The 24,925-nt window shown below is 44.7% G+C and overlaps 1 protein-coding gene across 8 annotated transcripts in view; it reads left to right on the top strand.

The window, feature by feature from the left end:
• SORBS1 (sorbin and SH3 domain containing 1) overlaps positions 1-23,229 on the top strand; it is a 218,966-nt gene extending 195,737 nt beyond the window's left edge. For 4 of the 8 annotated variants that reach the window (XM_058543601.1, XM_058543600.1, XM_058543599.1 and 1 more), the window contains 3 exons: positions 13,948-14,006; positions 16,971-17,083; positions 19,586-23,229. In XM_058543601.1, the coding sequence (XP_058399584.1) occupies positions 13,948-14,006; positions 16,971-17,083; positions 19,586-19,653 (240 nt within the window). In that variant the 3' untranslated portion in view covers positions 19,654-23,229. Of the gene's footprint in view, positions 1-1,285; positions 2,060-13,172; positions 13,233-13,815; positions 14,007-16,970; positions 17,084-19,585 lie in introns of all 8 variants that reach the window. The other 4 variants (XM_058543595.1, XM_058543597.1, XM_058543596.1 and 1 more) reach the window with 2 other exon arrangements.
• Positions 23,230-24,925: the final 1,696 nt, after the last annotated feature.

The following is a 24,925-nucleotide window of genomic DNA, read 5'->3' as shown; positions in this document are numbered from 1 at the left end:
GGCAAACAGCCCCTCTGGGGTGGTTCTTCAGCACTGTGACTAGGAACCGTCCTGAGCAATGCAGAGTATACCCACTGGGGTTTTCGTGCATACAGATGGCATTTTTCAAGCACTTGGTGGGAGAAATATTATCGCAAGGGAAAAGGAAGTGCTTAAGATGATTGCTCTTGGGAGAAGATGACTGGGGAAAGAGAAATAAGAGCCTTTATCAGTTGGTCCAAAACTCTGCACTGGGAGCATCCCATCCTGGGTGAAGCTGGTTGTCTGGGTACCACCACTGTACCATACATACCGTGGCCCAGTATGCTTCTCTTAGTCATCTTGTTGGTAGATTGGCCTGCAGAAGATAAAGATCCAGAGTATTCTTTGCAAGCAGAAACCAGATTAGAAAAGGAACTTATCTACACTGGGCTGAAAGGAAGTAGGTTTATAATAAGGAGTTTGCTTTCCTGAACATTAATTTTGAAGAAACTTGTTTTAAAATATAAATTACTCCAAACCCATCCCCACTTTCCCAAAGCCAAGAAAAAATTAGGACCTTGGGCTCAGGAGAGGCATGGTAGGCTGACTTCCTGTGAAGAGACTAACCATGCTGCCATTGTAAGTTGTAGGGAGGATGGCCAGAGATAGGAGAGCAGGACCTGGGGACCTGGGATGACGCTTGGATAGTGCCTCTTTCCTCTCATCCTCTAATCATTTCCTCCTCTTCCACCTGCCCATCGCTGACTAAGGAGGGCATTCTGCTTTGTAATAATATGGGGAACTCCACTATATTTTTTGCTTGACCACAGGCAAGCATGACTATAAAACAAAGTGACTACACTGCTCATACTCCTCTCTGGAAGGATCTTTGCTGAGCCCCCTAGAGAGAATAAAAGCCCAAGGAAAGGGCAGGGCAGTGGCAGGCCACGTTTTTCTCTCTTGGTTCTGGGCTTCATTTGCAGAGGTGGTTGGGTGGGGCGGGTGGGAGCTTCCAGTGTCCCTTTGAAAGTCTGATTCTGCAAACCAGGCCAGCACTGTGTGGACCTGCCCTGGTGGGACCCTCTCGCCCACCTCCAAACCACTTGCTTCTCCCATCCTCCCCTGCCTGCACACACGCACATCCCAGTTTCTTTCCAGACCTAACCAGACGACTTCCTCTTTGGACACCAGAGTGTCCACTCGCCCTCTCTGTTTCATTCCTCTCTGTTGTCCCTTGTGATTATTTTCCTCTTTCTTCTTTATGCTGACGCCTGTACTTTTTGCTTCTTTCTCTTGTTTTCCTCTCTCTCCTTTTCTTTTCAAGTTTCCCAGTCACAGCAAGCTCATCATGCCACCCTCCTCATCTCTTCCCCACCCCCACCGAGTCCTGTCCCCTGAGATGCACGCCGTCACCTCTGAGTGGATCTCACTGACTGTAGGGGTTCCAAGCAGGCGTCCTCTGGCCCTGACCCCACCCTTGCCTCCTCTGCCAGAGGCTTCTATCTATGACACTGACCACCTCGCCTTGAAGACGAGGCCCAGTCCCTCCCTGTCCTTCAGCCTCCCCCATTCGAGTTGGTCAGATCGTTCCACCCCACGTTCAAGAGCTTCCCTACTGGCCCTACCTGCCCCCCACAAAGCCTCCTCCCTAGCACCTGGTGCCCAGGCCTCCCTTCACATTAATGGAGACAGTGGTATCCATATGCCATCTTCAGGTGTCTGCCAGGACAGCTTCTCCCAGCCACTGCTTGGGAGCTCTGATAGGGTCATCTCAGAGCTTAGCGATGCCTTTAGCAGCCAGGGTAAGCAGCAGCCATGGCGAGAAGAGAGCGGACGGTATGAGAGGAAAGCAGAGAGGGAGGCAGATGAGAGATGGCCTGGTGGACCCAAGATCTCTAAGAAGAGCTGCTTGAAACCTTCAGACGTGGTCAGGTGCCTGAGCACTGAACAGAGACTCTCAGATCTCCACACCCCAGAGGAGAGCCGGCCCAGCAAGCCCCTGGGTAGCCCTTTTCCGGGAAGGGAGGCTGAGCAGACAGAGCTGCATAGAGGTGGCGAGCAGGCTGAGAGGAAGGCTGCTTGGAGTGGTGTGAGCCAGGTAGGCCTGCAGCATGACTGTGTGTGCCTTGGCGTCTCAGTTGGCAGGGTGGGCCGGACATCTCACTCATGGTCCATCTATCGAGGCCGAGTAGATGCCGGTGAGACCCGTTTGCTTGCCTTGGGAGGAAAAATATTACCCAGGAGGGAATGGAGGGGTCATTGATTAAAGTGTCAGGGCTGGGGACAGTTGGAGGCAAAGGAAAGTCTGTATTCTGGCCTCTTGAGGTGATTCAGAAATTACCTCCACTTTGGTGCCTCCCGGCTTGGTGGAAAAGCCCATGAGAAGGAAGGCCTTCCTCACGTCCCATTCATGCCTTGGAGATCATCCTCGGTTTGCTCTGACTAACACAGCTAAGAACACCAGGCTTCGGTTTGCTCAGTGTGGTTTGGTTTCATGTGAGATGCACTTTGTTTCCATAACCCGTGGCGCTCTGCCTGTGCTCAGCTCCGTGAGGTCTTCGTCCTGTCTCGTGTTTGTGTGGCAACGCGGAGCCTTTGTTCACTGATGAACAGATGCATTTTGGTTCTGGGGAGGGGTATGCAGGCCCAGCACTGGGGCGCTGACAGGTATGGAGTCCTTGAGGAGGCATGCCATGTTTTTAGGTTACTGTCCCATTTTCTTTCTGGGTCAGCTGGAAAGATTTCAGGGTTTGGACCAAGGTGGCCTTAGGGTATTTTGAGGGCTGAAAAATTTGGTGGGGAGATGAACTTGGCAATTAGGTCATGATTCTAATTTTGGCTAGGCTGTTGAATACCCCAAAAGTCAAAGACTTTGGGCAGCTTCTCCAAAGTAGCCAGGTTTAAATGCCTGCTCACCTCTTACTCTCTAGTGACTTGGGAGTTACTTCCCCTCTCTGAGCCTCAGTCTTCTCATCTGTAAAATGGAGGTGATACCTACCTCCTAGAGTGGTTGAGAGGATTCCATGAAGTAAGGGATGTGAAGTGCTAAGCACGGGGGCTGGGAACAGAACATGTTCAGCACTTTATAAATGGAAGCTATCCAATTTGAGTGATCTAGAACTGCTTCTGGAACTGAGAACATTCTAGAATGTCTTGAGAACCAGATGGCATTCTTAAAGATGTTTCCAAACCATTTATTGTCTACTGTGTACTATGCCCACAGAGCCTATGCTTGATCCATGAACCTACAATCCCAGTTTCCCGTTAAAGTTTTATTTATTCATTCAACAAATATTTATGCGAGGCCTGTAGACACCAGCCTCTGAGCAGGGTACAGAGGGCATCACATCCCTGCCCTTGTGGAGTCTATGTTCCAGTGAGACTGGCAGACACAGCGATGTCATGACCTCAGTAACAGAGGTATGCTTGGAGTCACCAGGAGCACAGAGGCCTGGAACACGGATGAGGCCAGACCTCTAGCTCTAGCCTAATGGTTGGGAGTTGGGGATCATATAAATAATCAGGCTTTGCCTCTCACTAGCAAGCCACTTAACCCCCTTGAGCCACGGTTTTCTCATGTGCAAAGTAGGAGTGATGGTAGTCCCTCCCTCATAAGAGAGTTGTAAGGATTAAATGAGGTAAGTGTGGTGCCTGGCATGTGGGAAGGCTCCATAAAGTAGATTGTTGCTCTAGCTCTGAGTGTGGGGCCGAGGGAAAATAGCAGTACCTGGAGAAGGCTTTGCCTGGCCCCAGAGTAGGTGCTCCTGGAATATGTGTTCTATGAGGAAGAAAGGGTGTGTCTAGTTAAGGAAAGAATAGTTCATTGGGGAGAGGTGATGAAGTGGCTAGTTGAAAAGAATGAAATGTCTGTAACACAGGAATAATTCTGTAAACGTTCCAAGTCAGCCCACGGCGCCTGGAGACCTTGTTATTGTCAGCGCTGAGTCATGAGGCCCGATTCCAGGACCCAGTGTGTACAGGAAGAGTGCATGGTGCCAGAGCTCTGAGTAAGGTCAGGTATACACTTCTCGCTTCCTAACGGAGGATACAAGGGGAGGAGCTGGCAACATGGAAAGCCGGGCTTGTTGAGAGTTGGTTTTCCTTCCTTGGTGGGCCTCCAGACCCGAAGTGTACCACTTCCTTTCGCCTCCCTTCCTCCTGCCCTTCCAGCACAAGACCCTTCTCCACGGGCGTGCCCAGGCCTTGGGCACTGGCCTTGCTTCTCGTTGAGAGCTAGAGGCTTGTGTGAAAAGGGCTCCTGCCCACACACCTCCCGCCCAACCCCTTCATTTTCCCCTCCTGTGCCTGGAAGCAGGATCTGGCAACTCGGGAAGTGGGGTCCTTCAAAAGAAGCTTCCTGCCTCTTGAGGCCCTCTTTGGGTGACAAAGCTAAAGATGGGAGGGACTTAAATGACAGCTGTTCTCTAGTCAGGATAATGTGACCTCAGGCTGTGTTACTTATTTGGATAAATGCATTTCAGACCAGTTTGTGTTATCAGGAAAATTGCCGGGCACTGTTCTCCTTCCTGTGGGGATCTGAACCAAAAGTTCAATTTCATTATAGTTGTTGGGAAGCTAGGTTGTGTCTCTGACCAGTCAATAGAGGGAATTTAACCTGAGAGCCTTAAATGAAAAGACATTCTGAAATGTTATGATCATTTACTCTTTCATTCAAACATCAAGGATGTTCCAGGCACTGTGCTAAGTGCTGCAAGAGATAGAGAGGGATGAACATCATCAGGGGCCTCCCGTTGCTCTCAGGAGAGTCTTTCCTCCTTCAAGGGCTGCGAAGGACCCATGTGATCTGGCCATTTAGACAGCAAGCCAGCCTCATCTTCGAAAGCCTCCCCTGCTTGTTTGTCTGGATAATTCCCACCTGTCCTTCACTTCTCCACTTAGATGTTACTTCTTCCAGGAAGCCCTTCCTCCAGGAAGCCCTTCCTGATAATTTGCACTACCCCTGCAAGACTGGATTAAGTGCTCCGACTTTGTGCTTCCACAGGCCCTTGCACCTGACCTAGGGGGGCATGTCTCAGCTGTATTGTAGTCACCCTTTTGCTTGTCTGTGTTACCATTAGAGTATTAGTGCCCTAAAGTCAGGGACTATGACACCTGCTATATGGAAGGTCTCAAATATTTGTTGAGTGAAGATAAAAAGGGATTGACCCCAACTAAAGGAGTGTATGACCTCCATTGGGGGCATAAGACGTGTTCACAAATAATTATAATGCAGACAGGGAAGGAGAGTCACAGACAGTTCACTCTGAAAGTTCAAGATGGGGAGAAATACTAAGCAGCAGGAGAGGGAAGGTGGCTGTCTGGAAAAACTTCATGAGAAAAGTGGCATTTGATCTGAGGCTTAAAGAACAGGGAGTTTTGCAATAGGTAAACAGTCAAGGGGGCAGCATTCAAGGAAAGCAAATAGCCCAGCCAGGGCCCAGAGGTAGGAACGAGAAGAGGGGTGGGGAATGGTGGGCTTCTGGTTTGGGTGAGGCTTAGGGGATCTGCAGGGGGATAGAAGTGGGGGTGGTGCAGGGGCTGGGAGCAAAGCTTGGAGGGGCTTGTTGGTGCTGCGGGGATATTCACTAGCACCTCCTAACAACGTGCCAGTCATCTCCCTCACAGTCACGTGACCCTTACGAACCCATTGTCAAACTTCCCTATTTAGTGCTAAATCCCAGTTTCGCTGCTTTTCTTCCCCTTAGTGACCTGTCCAGCCACCCTGCTGGCCCCCACTCTGCAGGATGTGTGAACACTTGTGAAAGGGTTTGACTTTTCACTCCTTTGTAGACTCCCAAACTGATAGCATGTTGTGTTGGTTGCTCATGTTTTTAGATGTGTGTTCTCTGAATAGCAGAAGGGGTGAATGAAGTGCAGGGGGTGTCCAGGGGAACCCAGGATTGGGTGGGAAGAGCACCACATTGAATGTCAGGATACCTGAGTTCCAGCTCCAGCTCTGCCATCAGCCTCCTGTGTCTTTGGAGGAGTCACTTCCCTTCTCTGGCAACCTCTCTGTCCATAAACAAGAGATTCAGACAAGAGAACTGAACTTCTTTCTAGCTTTGATATTCAATGATCAGCTAAAAATCCTGTGTGAATTTCAGTTGAAAGGAGATAGAAGAACAAATACAAAATTTTAAGTACGTTTATTAAAGACCTGCGTACCTTCTGAATTAAAAAATGAAAGATTTTCCTTTTATTATTTGAGAGACAACTTAACTAATTGGGCAAAAACATACGTACAAAATGCCCAAGAATTCAGAACCATCAACCAAGTTCTTGGATTTTGTTGGATGTAATTTTGGCCAAGAAGGTTTAGAACAATTAATCAAGAAAGGAAAGGGGAGGCATATTTTGGGATCTCCATCAGTATCATCACATATTTACTGAGCTTCCCCAAGATAGCAGTTTGCTGACTGGCATCCAGCCTTGGTTTTTGAGTCCCTACAGTTGATGAGAGAGCCTCCTAGAATATCTGAATTAAAAAGAATGTTTAAAGATCATCTACTCCAACATTTTCTGAATCACGGAACCTTTGAGAATCTGAGGTCAGCAGAGCCCTCTAGGCCAGCAGTTTGAGGAAGAAGGTGGCACGCACACAATTATGCATAAAAGATGAAGAGATTCACACTTGAGTCCATCTGAAATCTCCCCACGAATGCATGGACCCTCAGGTTAAGAACCTCCAATCTGCTTGACTTTTATGATGAGATGACAAAACTGAGGCCTGGGAAAAGTGACACCACTTTAATGGTGTCACTTTGTTTCCCAAAGGGAAGGAAGCCAGTCAAACAATAAAATTTGAGGGCACAAAGTTTAAAATAAAAGTATTCAGGAAAGCTATGTGTCCTCAAAGTGTGCATCTGAGAAACACAACAAACTAGTCTACAGCCTGAGAGGAGGGAAAGCTACTCAACTGACCACAGAAAGATGTGCTTTGGTGACTTCGAGGGAATGTCCCTTACCGCATGGAAAGTAGGTTACTTCCCAGAAAGACAAGAACAAAGGCATAGGCCTGATGTGAGCGTGGAAATCAGAAATAGAAGAGAAAGCATGTGATGCAACTTGTGAGAACAAAAAGGAAATTAAAAATGTTGATAGCCAAGTGAAAATGGGAAACATTTTCCTTTGACTCACTCAGAAGGGAAATCTCTAAATAAATACAGAGGGTATTTAACAATTTACAGGATGGGAAAGACATTGGCTGTAGTTCTTATAAAAATAACCAGCAGGTATTCTCTTAATACCTAAGGAAGGGAACTCAGATCCCAAGTTGAAGTGTCCACCCCTGACAAGGTGTTAGGAGAAATGGTAGATGTCAGTAGAAACCCTAATGCCAGCTGCAGAATACCGGGCAAGTTAAGGTGACCTCTTGATCAGCACATCTTGCCAACCATTCTGATATCTCCCTCTGGCAGAGCGCAAGCCCGGAAGAGCAGGGCGTAGGGGAATGCACGGGACTTGGAGTCAGAGAGACTGGTGTTCAAATTCTGCCTTTTCAATTCCCAACTTGGATGTATTGGGTTTCAGTTTTGTAAGATGAGGTAAATGGTGACCATCTTATTGAGTTATTATGAGGATTAAACGAGATATCATGGAGATGAAAGCAGCTAGCACAGAGCACGTAGTTAGAACTCAATAAATACCTGTTGTATGATACTGAGATTAACAGGGAAAAGAAACAAAAGTAGTTTAGTTTATCCTCCTTACCCCATTCTACCTAAGAGAGGAAGATGGGAGGAAAAAAGAGAAGAAAGTAGAAAATGGGAGAATCCTGTTACTTTGGGTTACACAAATCCAGAGTTGAGAAAATTCAGAAATTATACTTTGCAAATTAGTCCTCCTCCTTATTCTCTCCCACCCTGAGTACAAAGGCATCTTGCTGGAAAGCTTTTGGTTTCTTCATACTTGAGTACACATTTGCCATTACTCCTTTGCTTGTTTTAGGAAAGAAACTGAAGACCACGCTACAGACTGTGATGAGAAGGCTGAGAGTTTAAGTGTTGTAATCAGGTTCAAATTACAACAAAGCTAATGTGTTATCTATGGAGTGAACTGCAAGGAGATTAAGTGTAGATGGTAAGCAGTTGAACTAATTGGTTGTAATTAATTACGTTCAACCTGGGATCTTTTTCTCAATAAACTCAAGAGGAGAACTTAGTGGAGTCCGAGACTGTGTTGAGGGTCCTGTGGAAGTTTCCTGTAGTGGAAACCCAGGAGCCCACATCGTTCAGGTCTTCTGACTCCTCTGGCCGAGTTTGCCCGTGCTGTTTCAGGAGCTGCAAATCTATTAGCATCTGGGGCAGCCCCTGACCTCCCACGCTACCAGAAGTGAGCTTTCCATCCACTTCTGGAGGTTACAGTAGAAAGCCCTCCTCCATCCAATTTTCAGTGGGCAATGAATGGGGATGCTGCCTCCCTTAAGCCAAGTCAGCTCTGCCCAGTCTTAGTTCTCAATTCATAGGATGCACATACTCCAATCAGAATGTTAGAGCCCTAAGGACATTTATGTAAATCGTGTCCAATCCTCTTATTTTACTAAGAATTTGAAGTCTAAAGAAGTTAAGCATTTTGCTCAAAAGACAATAAGTTAGTGTCAGAGCCTGGCCTGGAACCCAGATTTTCTCACTCCCAGTCCAGTGTACCCCTGGGAGGGCCAGTGTGGGTGACTAGAAAGGTGGGGTGGGGTCTGAGGAGATGAGAAGATACGGGATATGAGATGAGTAGAGGAAAGCCATCTCTGAGAGACTCGTGATATTTCTAGAGGGGTTTGGGGCCATGCTGAGGTTGAGTTCCTCTATCCTGCCCACATCTCCAGGACTTCCTGCTGTTCTTAATAGCCTGTGGACAATTTATTTTGGGTTTCAAGGCTTTGGCACACACCCTAAACTGGAAGAGAACACTTAGTAACTATGCAGTAGCACCAGGTGTTTTGTGGATCCAGAGGGATTAACAGCCCCAGGGAGGCTAGGATCAGATTTCTGAGGGACTTCTGTGAACTGAAGGGCAACAGAGCAAGGACGCATGCAGGATTGCTTGCTGGGGAGAATGAAACAAGGGCTCCCGGCCAAGAGGGGCGACTTGCGTGTATGTCTACAAATATGGAAGAAAAGCAGTTTCTAGATCAGGGACAGTTATCTGCTTACTGTTGACAGGGGGAGGGGAGGAGAGAGGGGAGTGCTGCGTGCGTGTGCGTGTGCGTGCGTGTGCGTGCGTGCGTGTGTGTGTGTGTGTGTGTGTGTGTGTGTTGGGCTGATTGCTGTTTTTCTAAAGGTGAAAAACTGCAATGGTCCGAAATGTACTTAGTGTAAGATAATACTCCCTTTATTCTTAACCCTGGATGATGTCCTGGTTATAACTTGTATCAACTTTTAGGCTTAAATAAGGGCAGACCCTGAGGACCTGGGGAGGGTTAAAGGAACACTGTTCAGGAGGACTATAATATGAGCCACGTATGTAATTTTAAATTTTCTGCTGGTAAAATGGAAGAGGTGAAATTAATTTTTTTTTATAATTTTATTTATTTATTTTTTTCCCCAAAGCCCCAGTAGATAGTTGTATGTCATAGCTGCACATCCTTCTAGTTGCTGTATGTGGGACGCGGCCTCAGCATGGCCGGGGAAGGGGTGCGTCGGTGCGTGCCTGGGATTGGAACCCGGGCCGCCAGCAGCGGAGCGTGTGCGCTTAACCGCTAAGCCACGGGGCCAGCCCTGAAATTAATTTTAATATATTTTATTTAACCCAATATATCTAAAATAGTATCATTTTAACATATAATCAATATACGAATTATTAATGAGATAGTTTACATTCTTGATTTTGTACTAAGTTTTTGAAATTTAGTGTGTATTTTTACACTTACAGCACGTTTCACACTGGCCACATCTAAAGTCTTCAGTAGATCCATGTGGCTACTGGCTACCATAGTGGACAGCATAGGTTCAGAGGAAGAGATATATAAAGCTGTACACGGTTAGAAAATGGGGCTAGGGAAAGAAAAAACATATGTCTAGAGGAAAAAAAATCTGAGGGTAAACAATCTTCACAGTGAAGAGCAAATCCCTGTGATGGATATTAATGATTTCCATCTCCACTGAGGGTCCACCCCGTGGCACCCCCCCCTTCAAAAAAAACTGGTTTATATTTCAGCTGTATGGGATGTTTGAGTTAAATCTAAGGAAAGCATTTCAAATAGGAAGAAATTGAATCTTAACTAATAGGATAAATATTTATCTTGCCTTCTCTCTCACTAATAGGGTAAATGTTTATCTTGCCTTCTCTCTCACTAATAGGATAAATGTTTATCTTGCCTTCTTCCTTCAATTTATTCTGTGAATGTTAAATAAGGGACCAAGTCATCCCTACCTCTCAGGGATGAGTTAAGTTTGCACTAGATGTTAAGTTTGCCAGATGTTAAAGATATGATGATGATTATCCTCTGATTTGAATATGACCTGAGACTAAGAAAGGTATTAGCTGGCCCATCAGTTTCTCTTCCAGTACTGTGGAACCTTGAGTTAATGACTGGACAGTATCTATTACTTCACACCATACCTTTTACATAAAGCGAAAGTCATCAAGAAGTTACAGTGCCTGTATTCAGAGGAGGCAGAAGCTGGGTGTTGCTGTTATGGTTACACCAGCTGTCCCATCATGACTCAAGAGGGAGGTGGCGTATGGTGATCAGACATTGAAAGGCTCAGCATTCAGTGGCTTTGCCACCTTGTGCAAGTCTTCAGACTTCCCTGAGCCCTAAAATTTCTTTTTCTGCCCTCCCCAAGTCAAAGGGTTAGTACAAGAGTCAGATGAAGCGATGGACCTATATATGCTTTGAAAGCTGCTAAAAAAAAAATGCTTTACCAAAGAAAAGAATAGTAAAATATCAGGTCCTTCTTACTGTATCGGTTTCACTAACCTCTTTAAGTGCCAGATATTTGCTAGATGATCGATTCCAGTCACTTCTTTGGATTAAGTTGATTGAAAAATGCTAGGAGGCTTCTGTAAGCTGCGGAGATCGTGTCAAGAGATTGTCCACATCCTCTTTGTTCTGCATTGGACCTGAAGTCATTAGACCACTGGCTGGAGTTTGGAAATATTTTGATCTTTATGAGAAATTTTATTTTCATGCAGTGTGACCCAGATCAGTCTTGGCACACTACAGCTAAAGTATCTGTGTCAGATAATTGAGGTCCTCTACATTCTTGCTCCTCAAAGTTGGTCTGTGGACCAGCATGATGAGCTTTACCAAATAGAAATGCATAGTCTCAGGACACACCCCAGATGTGTCAAACCAGAATCTGAATTTTAACAGGATCCCAGGTGATACCTACACACATTCAAGTTTAGGAGCACTGCTCTATGATATCCCAACTAGTAATAGTCAACACAGTCTCAGCTTGAACAGCTGCTGTGATAGGCAACTCACTTCCTCTTGAGGCAGCCCCTTCTACGGTTGGACAGCTCTTTTAGAAAGCTTCCCCTTCTATCGAGTGAAAGTATGCCTGTGTTTGTAGACAACTCACTTCCTCTTGAGGCAGCCCCTTCTATGGTTGGACAGCTCTTTTAGAAAGCTTCCCCTTCTATCCAGTGAAAATATGCCTGTTGGTATTGCCCACTCAGGGTGCCCAGAATAAGTTTCATTCTTCTGCCACGTGAAAGCCGACATAGTAGGTCTTGGAAATGTAAAGGAATGTTCTGTTCCAGTTCTGTCTCTTTATTCACTCCTGCCAGAGTCCAAGGGGACTGGTTTAAGTGATTGCAGTTTGGAATGGGTTTGGAGAACTTGAAGGGGTTTTTCCCAAAAGGACAAGAGTGTAGACGTGATGTCTGGGATGGAAGTTTGTCCTGCAGGGTGTGCTAAAGGATGAAGACATTGACAGTGGAGATGAACAGGAGGGGATGGTGTGGTGGAGTGGAAAGGTCAGCCTAGCAGCTTTACCTGTCACTAGCTGTGTGACTTTGGGGAATGCACTAAACTCCTCTGAGCATCAGCTTTCTGGATTTTAAAAGAAAACAGGATAATAAACTGTCCTACCTGTCTCTAGGGTTTCTGTGGGACTCACTGAAGATAATATCAGTGAGCACGCTTGATAATGTGGGAAATGGTCTAAGGATGAAAGAGAAGGTCCAGTGGGACAGTAGTGGAATCCAGGAGACAAGTCTACCACTAACTCACTGTGTGACCTCAGGGGAAGCCCTCACCTTCTCTAGGCCTCTCTGTGAAACAACTGAGTCATACACAAAAGATCTCTGAGTGCCCTTCTAGAAGGCCTTGGAGTTGCTGTGGCTCGTTGCTGTTACTGAAGGTTACCTGGAGGATTTCTCCAAGGATTGTTCTTCAAACATATATATTTAGGGAGACTTTCCAGAGCTTGGAATTGAATCCTCTCTGAGAGATATGATTCTAAACATCCTTCCAGTGAAGGCCTGGCCTCTACTATGGGAGGCCCATTTAAAAGACAGGTTTGCTTGGCCGTGATTTCACCTGTGTTTCCATGTCAGCATGTGGTACCTGAGCTGGTGAGTGAGGAGTGATGGTTTCATTTCTACAACTGTTTCAGGACACACAGTCCTATTTCTGAAAGCAGGCTCTGCCCTATGAGATAACTGAACTCATCTCCTTCATAGCTAGAGTGTGTCATGTGGAGATTTTTCTAGGGGAACAGTCTCGTTTGATACTTCAGATATCACCAAGCATCTTTTCAAAAGCGTTATTCTCTTTTTCATTTTTTGTAAGTACTGAAATATGGCATACCTGATAGTTTTATGAGCCTGCTTTGCCAGAGAAGGCTCCTAGTCAACCACATAACTGAAACTGGTTTTTGGTACAGCAGTCCTTCCATAGATGTCAGCTGCGAGTGAGGGACTAATGGGTGTGATTATGGAGAAACGTAACTGCTCCTTAAGACAGCCCTTCCATGTCTCTTCCCTGCTGCTCAGGGGATCCTGTGTTGTTCATTCTCACCTCACTGCAGCCATGTTCCCAACTTGCCATTTCATTTCCTGAATGCTTGCTTCTAACTCTGTACATTGCATTTTCTCCTGTGCACCCACCGTGTTGTCGTGGAAACTCGGTGGCTGTAAGCCTCGAGTATCCGGTGTCATCGAGTGTTATGGTGTGGTAATTGTATTTGCTCACGCTTTTATTTTGAATCCTTTCCAATGTGACATCTGCTAAAATGTCTCCCTTATAATTTGCTTGGTGATCACAGCCTTCTCATCATTCATTGAGAGCAGGACCTGATCTCACAGAATCTGAAAAGAGCTATGTGGTAAGATGCCTGTTGAATAAGACTGTAGCTTTTCTAAAGAGAATCCTTACTGACTTTTCGAGTCTAGACTGGAGTAATGCCTGGTTAACTCACAGAGCCATGATTTACTAGAATTATATGGCTATTGTAGTAGAGAGAGATGTTAGGCCACCCTCTTCCCTCTCAAAAAAAGCAGAGGAATTTAGAAACAATATTTCTACTCTGCCCACATGTGGGATTAGATTAATGTATTAGTGCATGATTGGGGATTCATACTTGCATTTCTGTCCTGAAATTATTCCATTTGTAACAGTTACTCACTAATTACAGGCTTTTATGCTGCTTCCTTTTTTTTTTTTTTAATATTCATACTAAATCCCAAATTCTTCTGTATCTTACCTGTTTTTCCATGCTTACGCCTGGATCCCTCCTGCACTCCACTACGGAATATCTATTTTTTTAACCTGGATCTTCAACTCTGTTGTTTCCCTGGACTTATGTGCTTCGTCTGGAATGTTACATCTCTTCCTCTCTTTCTTTTTTTTTTTGTCCCCATGTTGACTGTTTTATGGGGGTTTCTGGATATCTCGGGGCCACCTCACAGGAAGCAGTTTGCAATGAGATCATAAACATTGCCGAAAAATCTGTTCATTACTGCAGCACTGTTTCTCATCCCCTTGACTTTCATCACAAGGTATCCCCATCTGACAATAAATCATCTTTAATCATTTCTCAGCAACCTCAAGCCCAGCAGCGAAGAGTCACCCCAGACAGGAGTCAAACCTCACAAGATTTGTAAGTACACTTGGTGAACTTCAATTCTCACGTTCGTAGCAGGCCGTTGGCCTTAGAAAGTGGGTCATTGACTGACTGTGGGGGCAGCAATTTGGGGAAAGGAATGAATCACTGCCAGCTTCTATGAGGATTTCTGGTTAAGGTCATGTTTCCATCAGCCAACATGAAAAGAGGGGGCAGGTAAAGATAGGAGGCCATGGATTACTAGGAGAGAGAGGTAAAGAATTAACTGCCATACAAGGGCAAATGAAAGCTGTGCTAACTGGTTCAGTCCTATTGTGGGAATATAGAGGAAGGAGGGGTTAATTCTGCCTGGAGATGAATGAACAGGGTCAATCCTTTCATTCAAAAAAAATTATTGGCTATCTCCTGTGTTTTAAGTACATAGCAGTAAACTCCATTCACGGAGGAAGGGGGATTTGGAACGAGCATTGAAAGATAGATTGGACTTGAGAACTGGAATAGGGAGGTAAAAGGTCTTCCCAGCTGAGGAAACCACATGTGCAAAGGCCTGGGGAGGTGGAGTGTTTGGAGAACTTTGAGAAGGCCCATGTGGCTGCAGATTACAGTTCATGGAGGAAAAAGAGATGAGGCTCAAGAAGTAGGTTGGGACCGTATTATAGAATCCAGGATGCAATTGAAATAAGTTTGTATTTTATTCTACAGGCATTCAGGAGCCACTGAAAGTTTTTGAAATGAGGAACATATTGATTATATTTTGTTTTAGGGAGATAACTCTGGCAACAGAGTGGAGGATGGATTTCAGAGATGGGGGACAAAGATATTGGTTAGGAGGTATGAATCCAGCAAATAAGTGATGAGGGCCTGAGCTAGGACAGAGTGGGTGCTTTGTGCATGGACATGTATAAGATTACCCAAGGAGATACAGGGTAAAGGGAGAAGAGAACCTAGGATAGATCCTTTTAAGGCAACAGAGTAGCAGCCAGAGAAGGAGCAGCAAGAGACGCAGGAGAGGACCTAGGTGGCTTCACTTGTGCGGAACAGAGTAAGCAGTGTTTGGTCAGCACTGCCGCCTGCTTCAGAGAGGCCAAGGAGGGTAGGAAATGAGAAATATCCTCCGGGTGTTCTGTCTGGCAACTGGAAAAATCATTGGTGACCTCTGAAACAGCAGTGTTAGAGAGGTGGAGCAGAGGCTACGTTAGAAAGGGCTGATGAGTTGGTTTGATGGTGAGTGGAAGGAGTGGGGGCTATAGACCAAGGCAGTAGCAGAGACCGGGGAGGTATTTTAGGGTACAGAGACTTAAGCACATTTGTACCAGAGCAGAAGGAGTTGACCGAGTTGAAAGATGTAAGAGATAAGATGTAAGTTAAGGAAATAGCCCAGAGAAGGGAGTTCAACATGGCTAGGAGAAGGGACCCTTCCTCACACATGGAAACAGGCAGGAGAGAGGGTGAAGGTATGGAGACTTAAACCTAGAGGGGAAGGAAATTAAAGTGCTGCCCACAGCAAGCTTCATCTCAGGAAATAGAGGCAGACTGAAGGGCCCTCTGCTGCGAGTCCGGCACCAGAATTGGCAGAGGAGCTGGGGGTAGGACTCAATGGAACAGTGTCGTGAGCAGCGTGAGGCCCATTCACAATTAGAGCTGACTTGTTGGGGGGACCCAAGGAGCAAGGTTATGAGACTTCTCCAGCCAGTCTCCACTGTCTGGGAGTGAGAACAGAGAAGCAGACATCAGGATTTATTTCCCGGAGCTGAGGCTAGCAAAGCAGCCACAGTGGAAGTTAAGGCGATAAGGCATTCTAAGGAGTCCAGGTTGGGTAGGAGATAGCAGGCAAATACAGAAACATCAAAAATGTGTTTCTTTACCAACTGGAAATCCCTCTGCATCTCTTAATTCCTCATCAGAGACCTTCCTTCTGGCAGACAGATCCATCTATCAAAGTATCACTGCATTTGGATAAACATGTAAAATTACATTGTCCCTTTGGTTTTAGCAAAGGAGAATGAACCTCTTGTTTCTGGAAACTGACTCCACTTCCTTGTTTCTGGTCTCTCTTGCCCACACACTGGAATTCTCTGACATCTACTGGAAATGGTAGATGATTGGCTCATTTGCAAAGTTTTGCCTGCTACTGTTGTGTTTCAAAATAGTGAGTAAACAGAATTGCGAACTTGGTGCATAGTAGATGCTTCTTATTTGTCAAAGGAATAAATGAAAACAAAACTTTTCCTTGTTGCCAAAGCAGATATCGGATTTCATCACAAGTAGTCCAGCTTTCTCCACTGGCGGCTGTTAGCACAGACAGAACAGCACAGACCAGATTGCCTTAGGCCAACTAGCAAGTAAATAAAAATTGTGACCCCAAACATCACTGGGATAGAAAAAAAAGCAAAATGCTTTCAAAAGTTTTAGAAAAATGACATCCACATTTGAAAGCAATTAATGAAATGTGTGTCGACATGTAAAGAAACTCAAGGTAGTTTTGCTAAATAGTGAGGCAACTGGAATGTACTTTTTATATCTTTATGTATATAACAGTTGCCTTATGCTCTCCAATTATGTTATTATAATGTTAATATAATAACATTATATTAAACCAGAATATAATATTTGTCTCTGAACCTAAGTAACTTCTGATTATCCTTGATAATCTACATATATTATCCTATGTTAAGAAAAAGCCTTGATTAACTTGAAAGGGGGAGCATCTAGACAAAAAAGCTTGGCTACAGTGGCCGAATGAAACTAAATAAAAGGATCAATCATGACTTGCTTCTCAGAAGTTCCCCATCCCTGTCAGTCTTAATTTACTTAACACATGCTGAATGGATCTCCCCAAATGCTAAGTTATTAGAAAAGTGGCCAATAAAATACTTTTATCTCTGCTGATGAGTAGGAAACACTGCCTAAAGGTTGATTTAACTGAAATGGGTTTTAAAAACTCATTATTTAATCCTATCAGTGTTTGAGTCACTTAATATTCAATGTTCTCATTTATAGACTTAGCTACCAAGCACTGTATAGCTATATACCACAGAACGATGATGAATTGGAACTCCGAGATGGAGATATTGTTGATGTCATGGAAAAATGTGATGACGGATGGTTTGTTGGTAAGTGATCTCATCATGCTCTTCTTTCTAGTTGCATATTGAAGGAATAACTAGGAGTGATGAGCCATGCAAAAGCAGTATTCTCTGCACAGAAAGAAGAGCCTTCTCAGTTCTTGCACCACCATTACGAATGCTGGGCCACTCAGTTTATGTTTGTTCTCAAGGCACTGTGGATGATACTAATGTTAGACCTAAAACTAAATATGCCAACATCTACTGCATGGAAGGGCAGTTGTCCAGTTCATTAACTGAGTTCTGTTTGTGTTTCTATTGTGCATACATCTGTTCTACATTTGGAAATTTTGTTTTTTAAAACTCCTATGAAACAACACAAGAACATTCGACTGAGCCTGGGTCTCTACCACGAAACTCAAGCATGTGTGTAGACATTCCATGACCTTATTCACTCCAGGCTTCTAATAAGTTTAATCAAAGCAACCTGCTTAATTAAAACAAAGGATTCACCTTTATAGAACGGGGGAGAGAAAGATCAACCTTTATTGAGATTCTGTTACAAAGCAGACACTTGCTGCATATACTTTCTTTTTGAAGTTCTCTCAGCAGACAGCCCATGAGGCAAGAATTATCCTTGTTTCACAGATTCAAAAACTGAGGCCCAATAAGGCCCAATAAGTAACTAGCCCAAGGTCACCCCACCAGTAGCAAATGGTGGGGCCGGGATTTGAACTCAAGCCCATTTCTCCCCAAGCCTGTGTTCTTTCTGCTCAGGATGAATAAGATGTTGGGAGCCACTGACTCACTCTTTGCCTCAGTTTTCCCCTCTGCACGTGGTCTTAAACTTTTTCTTCTTTTCAAAGACCAGCTCTTTCGTGCTCTCTCTGGAAAAGCTTTGCTAAAGTGAAGTCATGTCAGGGCTAGGGTAGTGAGAACAGCAAGGCCTTGGCAGAAACGAGAAGCCAAAGAGATTTGCCTTGGCCTCACCAGCCTCTTAGAAAGCTACCCCATCCTCCCAAGGCCCCCAGAACTGTGGCCCTCACTGCCTTGAGTTATTTTGTTCAGAAGAAAACCAGACCTGAGAGGTCAGTGACACTCTAGTGCAGTGCAGTCCAGTAGAAACATAATGCAAGCCATGTATGAAATTTTAAATTTTCTGGAAGCCACATTGAAAAAAGGAAAAAGAAACCAGTGAAATTAATTTTAATAATATATTTTATTAAGACCATGCATTCAAAATATTATCATTTGAACATGTAATCAGTATAAAAAATTGTTAGAGATTTTACATTCTTTTTGTACATAAGTCTTCAAAATCTGATGTATATTTTATAGCAACAGCCTTGCTCAGTTCAGACTAGCTATGTTTCAGGTGCTTAGTAGCCACATGTGCTTTCATATTAGAGAGTGAAGCTCTAGTATGTATTAGCTGCTGAACTCTTCCAGGAGTATTTACATTTTTAAAGAGAACTTGGGATGGGGTGAGGGGCGCCAGTTCTCTAATGGGGGCATCCCCAGAAGCTAGGTAAAGGAAATATTTTTGATTCCTCAAACACTTTGAAAAGTAGCCTTGCATTCAGACTGAATAAAATAACCCAGCAGAGCTCATTTTTCTCATCCATAAGAAGAGGTGCTAACCAGCTATATGAGCACATCTCTGGGACTTACCATCCCAGTTCTCTGCATCCTCCTTGACCATCCCTCTCAGGGGTTCAACTAGTTGTTTTAGATGTCTTTAGCTTTACACAAAGAAGTTTCACTTCAGGTAACAACTCCAACCCCCTGGTAGTGGCTGCTTGAAATTATTGTGTTCAAGAGGATTCTAAAGCCATATCCAAACCAATTGGGAAAAGGATGCAATGATCAAACTGTGATGTCTGCTAACAAGAGGGTAATAATGACCCAACAAATATCTGCCACTCACCCCTGCCAGCTTTAGAGAGACTCCCAAGGGAAGGAACTAGATTATGGATCTAGCAATTCTGGATGTAGAGCTGCCCAGGAAGGGCTTTGTTCCCAGATAGTGCAATGTTCCTGGCTCAACAGGAACCCTAATAAGGTTGGTAACAAAGACAGGGAGTCAATCTGGGACTTAGGCACAGGCTGGTGAGAGGTATCAAAACATTCCTTTTGACATGTGGTCATATCCAGTGGACTTTTAGAAATCCTACAGTTTAGGAATTCTAAATCGCTGGTGTCTTATGTTGGATATGTATGCTCATTCTTCCCAAGAGGAGTATTGGAAAGAGCAGTGGGCTGGGAGTCAGAAGATCTAGGTTCAAAGTCTCTCATGCTTATGAGGCTGTAGGACCTCAGAAACATCACTTAAGCTCTATGAGCCTGGGTTTCCTCATCTGAAAGAATGGGAGTATTAGAAATAACTGCCTTGCTTACCACCCAGCATTATTTTGCAGCCTAAATGAGATAAGATAGAGGAAAGTGCTTGGGAAACCATTTGCTGTTCTGCAGCTCCAGGACCGTTATCAAGGGCTCTCTCTGAACTCACATGGGTGAATCTTCTCATTGTCTGTATGTGTTTTTTTATAGGTACTTCAAGAAGGACAAGGCAGTTTGGTACTTTTCCAGGCAACTATGTAAAGCCTTTGTATCTATAAGAAGACTGAAAACCACAGAGATTATTTTTACTGGAGGATGAAGCATAATACACAAACCGGTCTCTTTATTTAAACGTTGAGTCAGTAGGAGAACTAATGTAGTGGATAAAGTAAGAAGCAAAAGAGAGGACAGAGAAGTGTTGTGTTTAAAATCCGAGTCTGTCTAAGCTTACTGTGTATCAGACGGGGCTGAACTATGCGCTGAGCAAAAAGGAATGAGGCAAATCTGTATTTACTTAGCTGCTTCTGGGAGCCACTCCAGCCTTCCCCTCCTCCCCGCTTCTTGGGTAACCTGACCTGCAGCACAGTCCAGGAGCAGTTAGCCCAGCAATGCCTCTTATTGCCCCAGCCTTGACCAGCTCTGGCTCAAAGGGGTCGTTTAGCCTGAAGCAGCCCTTGGAGCACCAAGCAGATCCCCAGCCATTTTCCAAAGGCTGTACACGCAGACTCCTCCAGCCTCCATCCCCAGCAGCCCCAGAGCCCACTGAACCCCCAACGCTGCTGGAGATCCATCTGGGCTGTCTAGGCCATCCCTAGACAGTGATGGAGGCCCCAAACTACCCAAGCCAAGTCCTTCACTGGACCTGCTGAGGTACGGGGGGAAGTGGAGGCAAAATTTAGGCGTCCTGTGGATTCAGCTTGTGTGCAGCATTGCCATTGACGCCCCTGGTGTTCAGATAGAAAAGCACACAAGGTTTGCCCATGGGAGCGGGTGGCCAGGCGGATAGACAAATTTGTATGTCCAAGTGATTAAGTCAAGAAGCCCCGTAGCTCTTGAGGTCACTGGCAGTGTGCTCCTTTCCCACATCACTGGCTTTTATAAATAGTCACCTTCAGGGCAGCACAGTTTCGTTTAGCAGGACGCCATTGCTAACCTTTCTTTTTTGGATTGTTTTTGGCCAGGACAGCTTGGGGTTGGTAGGCCTATTCTCACAGCCAAAGATAGTGTTCAGTGATTCCTGTAACATACACTGATGTACACTGGATGCTGGTGAGCAAGACGTGTCTCCAAGCCTTAGAAGAGACTCACTGTGTCTCCGTTTTCACTGCCCGTATGAGCTCAAGGACCACTCCAAATGTAGTAACCAGGGCTGTAAATCCTGATGCACGCTGGTGAGGCTTCTCTTCAGAGCAGACGGTGCATATGCAGTGGCCCTAACTGTGAGGCAGTGATTCTGCCCCTCTCAGAGGTCTATCCTCTGTGGGGGCCACATCTGAGGGAGGCCCCTGTGACGCCTCGGGTGTTCAGTCACAACTCGATCCAATTCAAGGATGTTTATCAGCCTCTCTGTTAGACCCCTTGGAGAAATAAAGATAGAAATGACCCATTCCCTGCCTCCTGGGAACTCAGAGGTGATTGGAGAGACAGACTCACAAAAAAATACTAAGTCAAGAGAGACTGTGATATGTGCTAAGAAGGGTGTGAGAGAGGAAGAGATGAATTTTCCCTGGAGGGATCCTAGAAAGCATTGTCCTATTTCTGTCTCTGTTAGCTCACTTTTGAGCAACTAGGGTGCTAGAAGAACCTTTGTCTGAGGGTAGTTATGGCTGGAAACACTTGGAACCATTTCCATAGTCTTCAAACTCGCATCCACCCCACAAATACACGTCCAAGATCACAAATAGGAGTAGCAGTTCTAGGTGGTAGGGTGTGCACAGGAACCCTGGCTCTCTGCATGTAGCTCAGAATTGCCCCAGGACAGTTGTCCCAAAGTTTGGAGTTTTTATAAGTAGGCAAAGTTTGTCTTCAGTGCCTCTGCCTTGGATTCTGCCTCCACTACTCATCTTAGGATCCCGTCACATGCCTACCCCCATCAGGCAGCCACAGTACCCTCACTCTCCCTGTCCTCCTTGCACATCCTGCTCTCAGGAAAGAAACTGCCACTGACTCCTTCACACTAAAGTGTAAATGACTGATAAGAGGAATGTGTTACCTCTTCCCAGAGACGTTTGTTTTTGACTAGGACAGCGCAGAGCCTTAATCCCAAGGGAAAAGGCTGTGGCACTAATGGTGGGGGTGGGGGTGCAGGTGGGGTGGAGGAGCTTCCTGAGTAGAAGGGCCTTTTTTTGTTTGTTTGTGAGGAAGATCAGCCCTGTGCTAACATCTGCCAATCCTCCTTTTTTTTTTTTTTTTTTTTTTTACTGAGGAAGACTGGCCCTGGGCTAACATCCGTGCCCATCTTCCTTCACTTTATATGGGACGCCGCCACAGCATGGCTTGCCAAGTGGCGTGTTGGTGCGTGCCTGGGATCTGAACCGGCAAACCCCAGGCCACCGCAGCGGAGCACGTGCACTTAACCAGTTGTACCACCAGGCCGGCCTCAGAAGGGCCTTCTTGATATTCTTAAATAAGACTCATAGCTTTGGAAGGTCCACTCCACCATCCAAGGGCACTGTTTTTTTTTTTTGACTCACTCTCTGAGGGAATATAGTACATGTGCATTTTCACGTGCATTTTGCACGGCAGCATTTCACCCATTTTGGAATGTAATTCTTGTATTGACTAATGTGTTTCCTGGTCTTTCTTAGATGCAAACCATTAACACAACCTTATCTAATAGTTTTTTGAGGGGCGCTTCTTGATTAAGTAGGTAATTTTGAACACCTCTTTAAATACAGCTAGAAAATGAAACCAATTTGTAAAGCTACATTTGCATATGATGCCAGCCTCACGCATTTGTATATCTCCAGAAACACAGGTATGCCTCACCAATTTGCCCGTCTTTAATAAAATATGTTAAAATTTGCATCAAACTTCAGCTTCCTACGTATGACAAAATGGGAAACAAAGGTTTCCAACAGCTCTTTTGTCTTCAGACATTTAGTAATATAAAATACCTATTTTTATGCTGAAATGTTTATACAGGTTTATTAATAGCAAGTGCAACTAACTGGCGCATGCCTTGCGACACATTTTGATATACTAGCCATGCTTCTGGGCAAAGGCAGGCCTCTGACTACTTACCTTTTGCAGTCTCTCTGTGATCAGTAAAAGAAAAATATCATATGCTTAAGAAGTGGGACTGTAAATATGTATATTTAACTTTGTATAGCCCATGTACTTACTTTGTATAGAAAAATAATTTTAAAAATTTGAACTGAAGGGGGGTAAAATAAGGAAGTCATGAAGTTTTTTGCATTTTTATTTAAATGAAGGAATTCCAAATAACTCACCTGCAGATTTTTAGCACAAAAATTGCCATTGAAAAGTGTTAAAATTTTAAATAATCATTCTTTCTGGGAGAGACGGTAACTTATCTCAGTTATAGTTTTTTGTTGTGTTTTCGATTCTTTTTTTTCAGTCCTGTTTATCTGCAGTAGTATTAAGTCCTATTGCTAGAACAGATTACTACAAAAAGGATTATATTCTGAAAGAAAAATAACTGACATTATATATAACCAATTAATTTAAAGTATTGCCATTTAAATTACACACCAAGAGCATGTACTATGCAGACACAAATTTTTCCGTTCATTTATTTTTCTTTATTGCAGTGGATTTGATAACTAGATGTGTCGAATTACTACATTTGCTGTACATATTATTTAATAAACTTTATTCGGAATTGTGTGGCATATGTTTGTTCTTACCATTCATTGTTTCTTTCCTTCCTTTGCCAAGTTTCTCCAATGAGGCTTCTATTCACTGTATTCGTGTACCATCTGGCTTTCATCCTGCTCCTTGAAGTCACCACTTCTTACCTTACACTTTTCTCAATAAGCTAACTCCATGACTCTCTCTGAATTGATTGTTGTGGACTATTTCACCATTCTTTGTAAAATATGTTTTTATCTGCTCTGATTACAAAAATAATGCATATATGTCTTTAAAGCAAAAGTGAAACATTATAAAGTATGTATAATGGGTCTTTTTTATAATTTTATTTATTTTTCCCCCAAAGCCCCAGCAGATAGTTGTATGTAACAGTTGCACATCCTTTCAGTTGCTGTATGTGGGACGCGGCCTCAGCATGGCCGGAGAAGCGGTGCGTCGGTGTGCGCCCGGGATCCGAACCCGGGCCGCCAGCAGCGGAGCGCGCGCACCCAACCGCTAAGCCACGGGGCCGGCCCTAATGGGTCTTGATTTGCTCCACAGACATGAGTACAGGAAATAACAGCACTTTTTCTAAATCAAATTAAATCTGGCTCTGAGTCTTCTTTTGCTGTGGTGGGTGAAAATGCAGTCTGTCCTTTTTTCCCCTCCCAAACCAAGTGTGTCAAGGCTGTGGCACTAGGCATCCAGCCTCCCCTGGCATCCCATGGCTAGAACCACTCCCATCTCTGAGGTGGAGCCTGCTGCACACTGTGCATGGGTCTGTCCCATGACAGAAAACCCCAAACCTCCACCCTTTCTGCCCTGGTTCTGCCCTCCTCCACCTTCAACTCAAAGCACCAGTTTACACTGCCACCTTTTGGGGGTAACTCAGTGGAATCCCCCTCAGTGGGCTTATGCCTTAATCCTGGGAGACTTCCAGGGGTCTGACAGCCTCAATACTGGGCCCTCAGTCATAGGCACTCATGCCCTGCATCCTGTCCAATAAATCCATCAGCCACATCTCCAAAATACGTTTAGGACCCAAACACTTCAACCACTATAGTCCAGCCATTTTCTCCCACCTGTATCATTGCAATCACTTTCTAACTGGTCTCCCTGCTTCCACCCTTACTCCCTGTACTTTAGTCTTAGAGCAACCAGAGCGATCATTTTAAAGTTGTTCCAAAACCCTCTAATGGCTTCTCCTCTCACTCAGAGTGGTACAATGGCCTCAAGTCCAGTAGGCACACTGCGTGCCCCTCTCCCTTACCTGGGCTTCATTTCTCATTGTTCCTTCCAGCCACACAGTCCTTACGGCCTCAAACTCATCAAGCACACTTCAGCTTTAAGGTCTTATGTATGCTATCCCCTGTGCCTGGAAGACCTTTTCCCCTCAAGCTGCATGGCTTTCTTCCTCCCTTCCTTTAGCTCTTGATGCTACCTTCTCAATGAGGCTTTCTCTGACCACTTTATATATAATAGGACCCTACTGTCTCTCCCCCAGCATTCTATCCACCTTCTCTTCCTCTTTGCTTCTCCATAACACTCATCAGCGTCTGATACTTGTTTTCACAATCATATAAAATCCATGAGGGTAATGATTCTATTTTGCTATTATATGCCCAGCACCGAGAAGAGTGCCTAACGCAGTTGGCACTCATTCACTCAATCCTTTATTGATCAAATAAATGAGTGAATAAATGAATGAATAAAACTTCAGGGCCAGAGATCGTAGAA

Source organism: Diceros bicornis, chromosome 6 (genome assembly GCF_020826845.1).
Source record: "Diceros bicornis minor isolate mBicDic1 chromosome 6, mDicBic1.mat.cur, whole genome shotgun sequence".
In the NCBI taxonomy this organism is placed as follows: domain Eukaryota; kingdom Metazoa; phylum Chordata; class Mammalia; order Perissodactyla; family Rhinocerotidae; genus Diceros; species Diceros bicornis.
The sequence above is the reverse complement of the archived record's forward strand: the minus strand, read 5'-3'. Positions and strand labels throughout refer to the sequence as shown.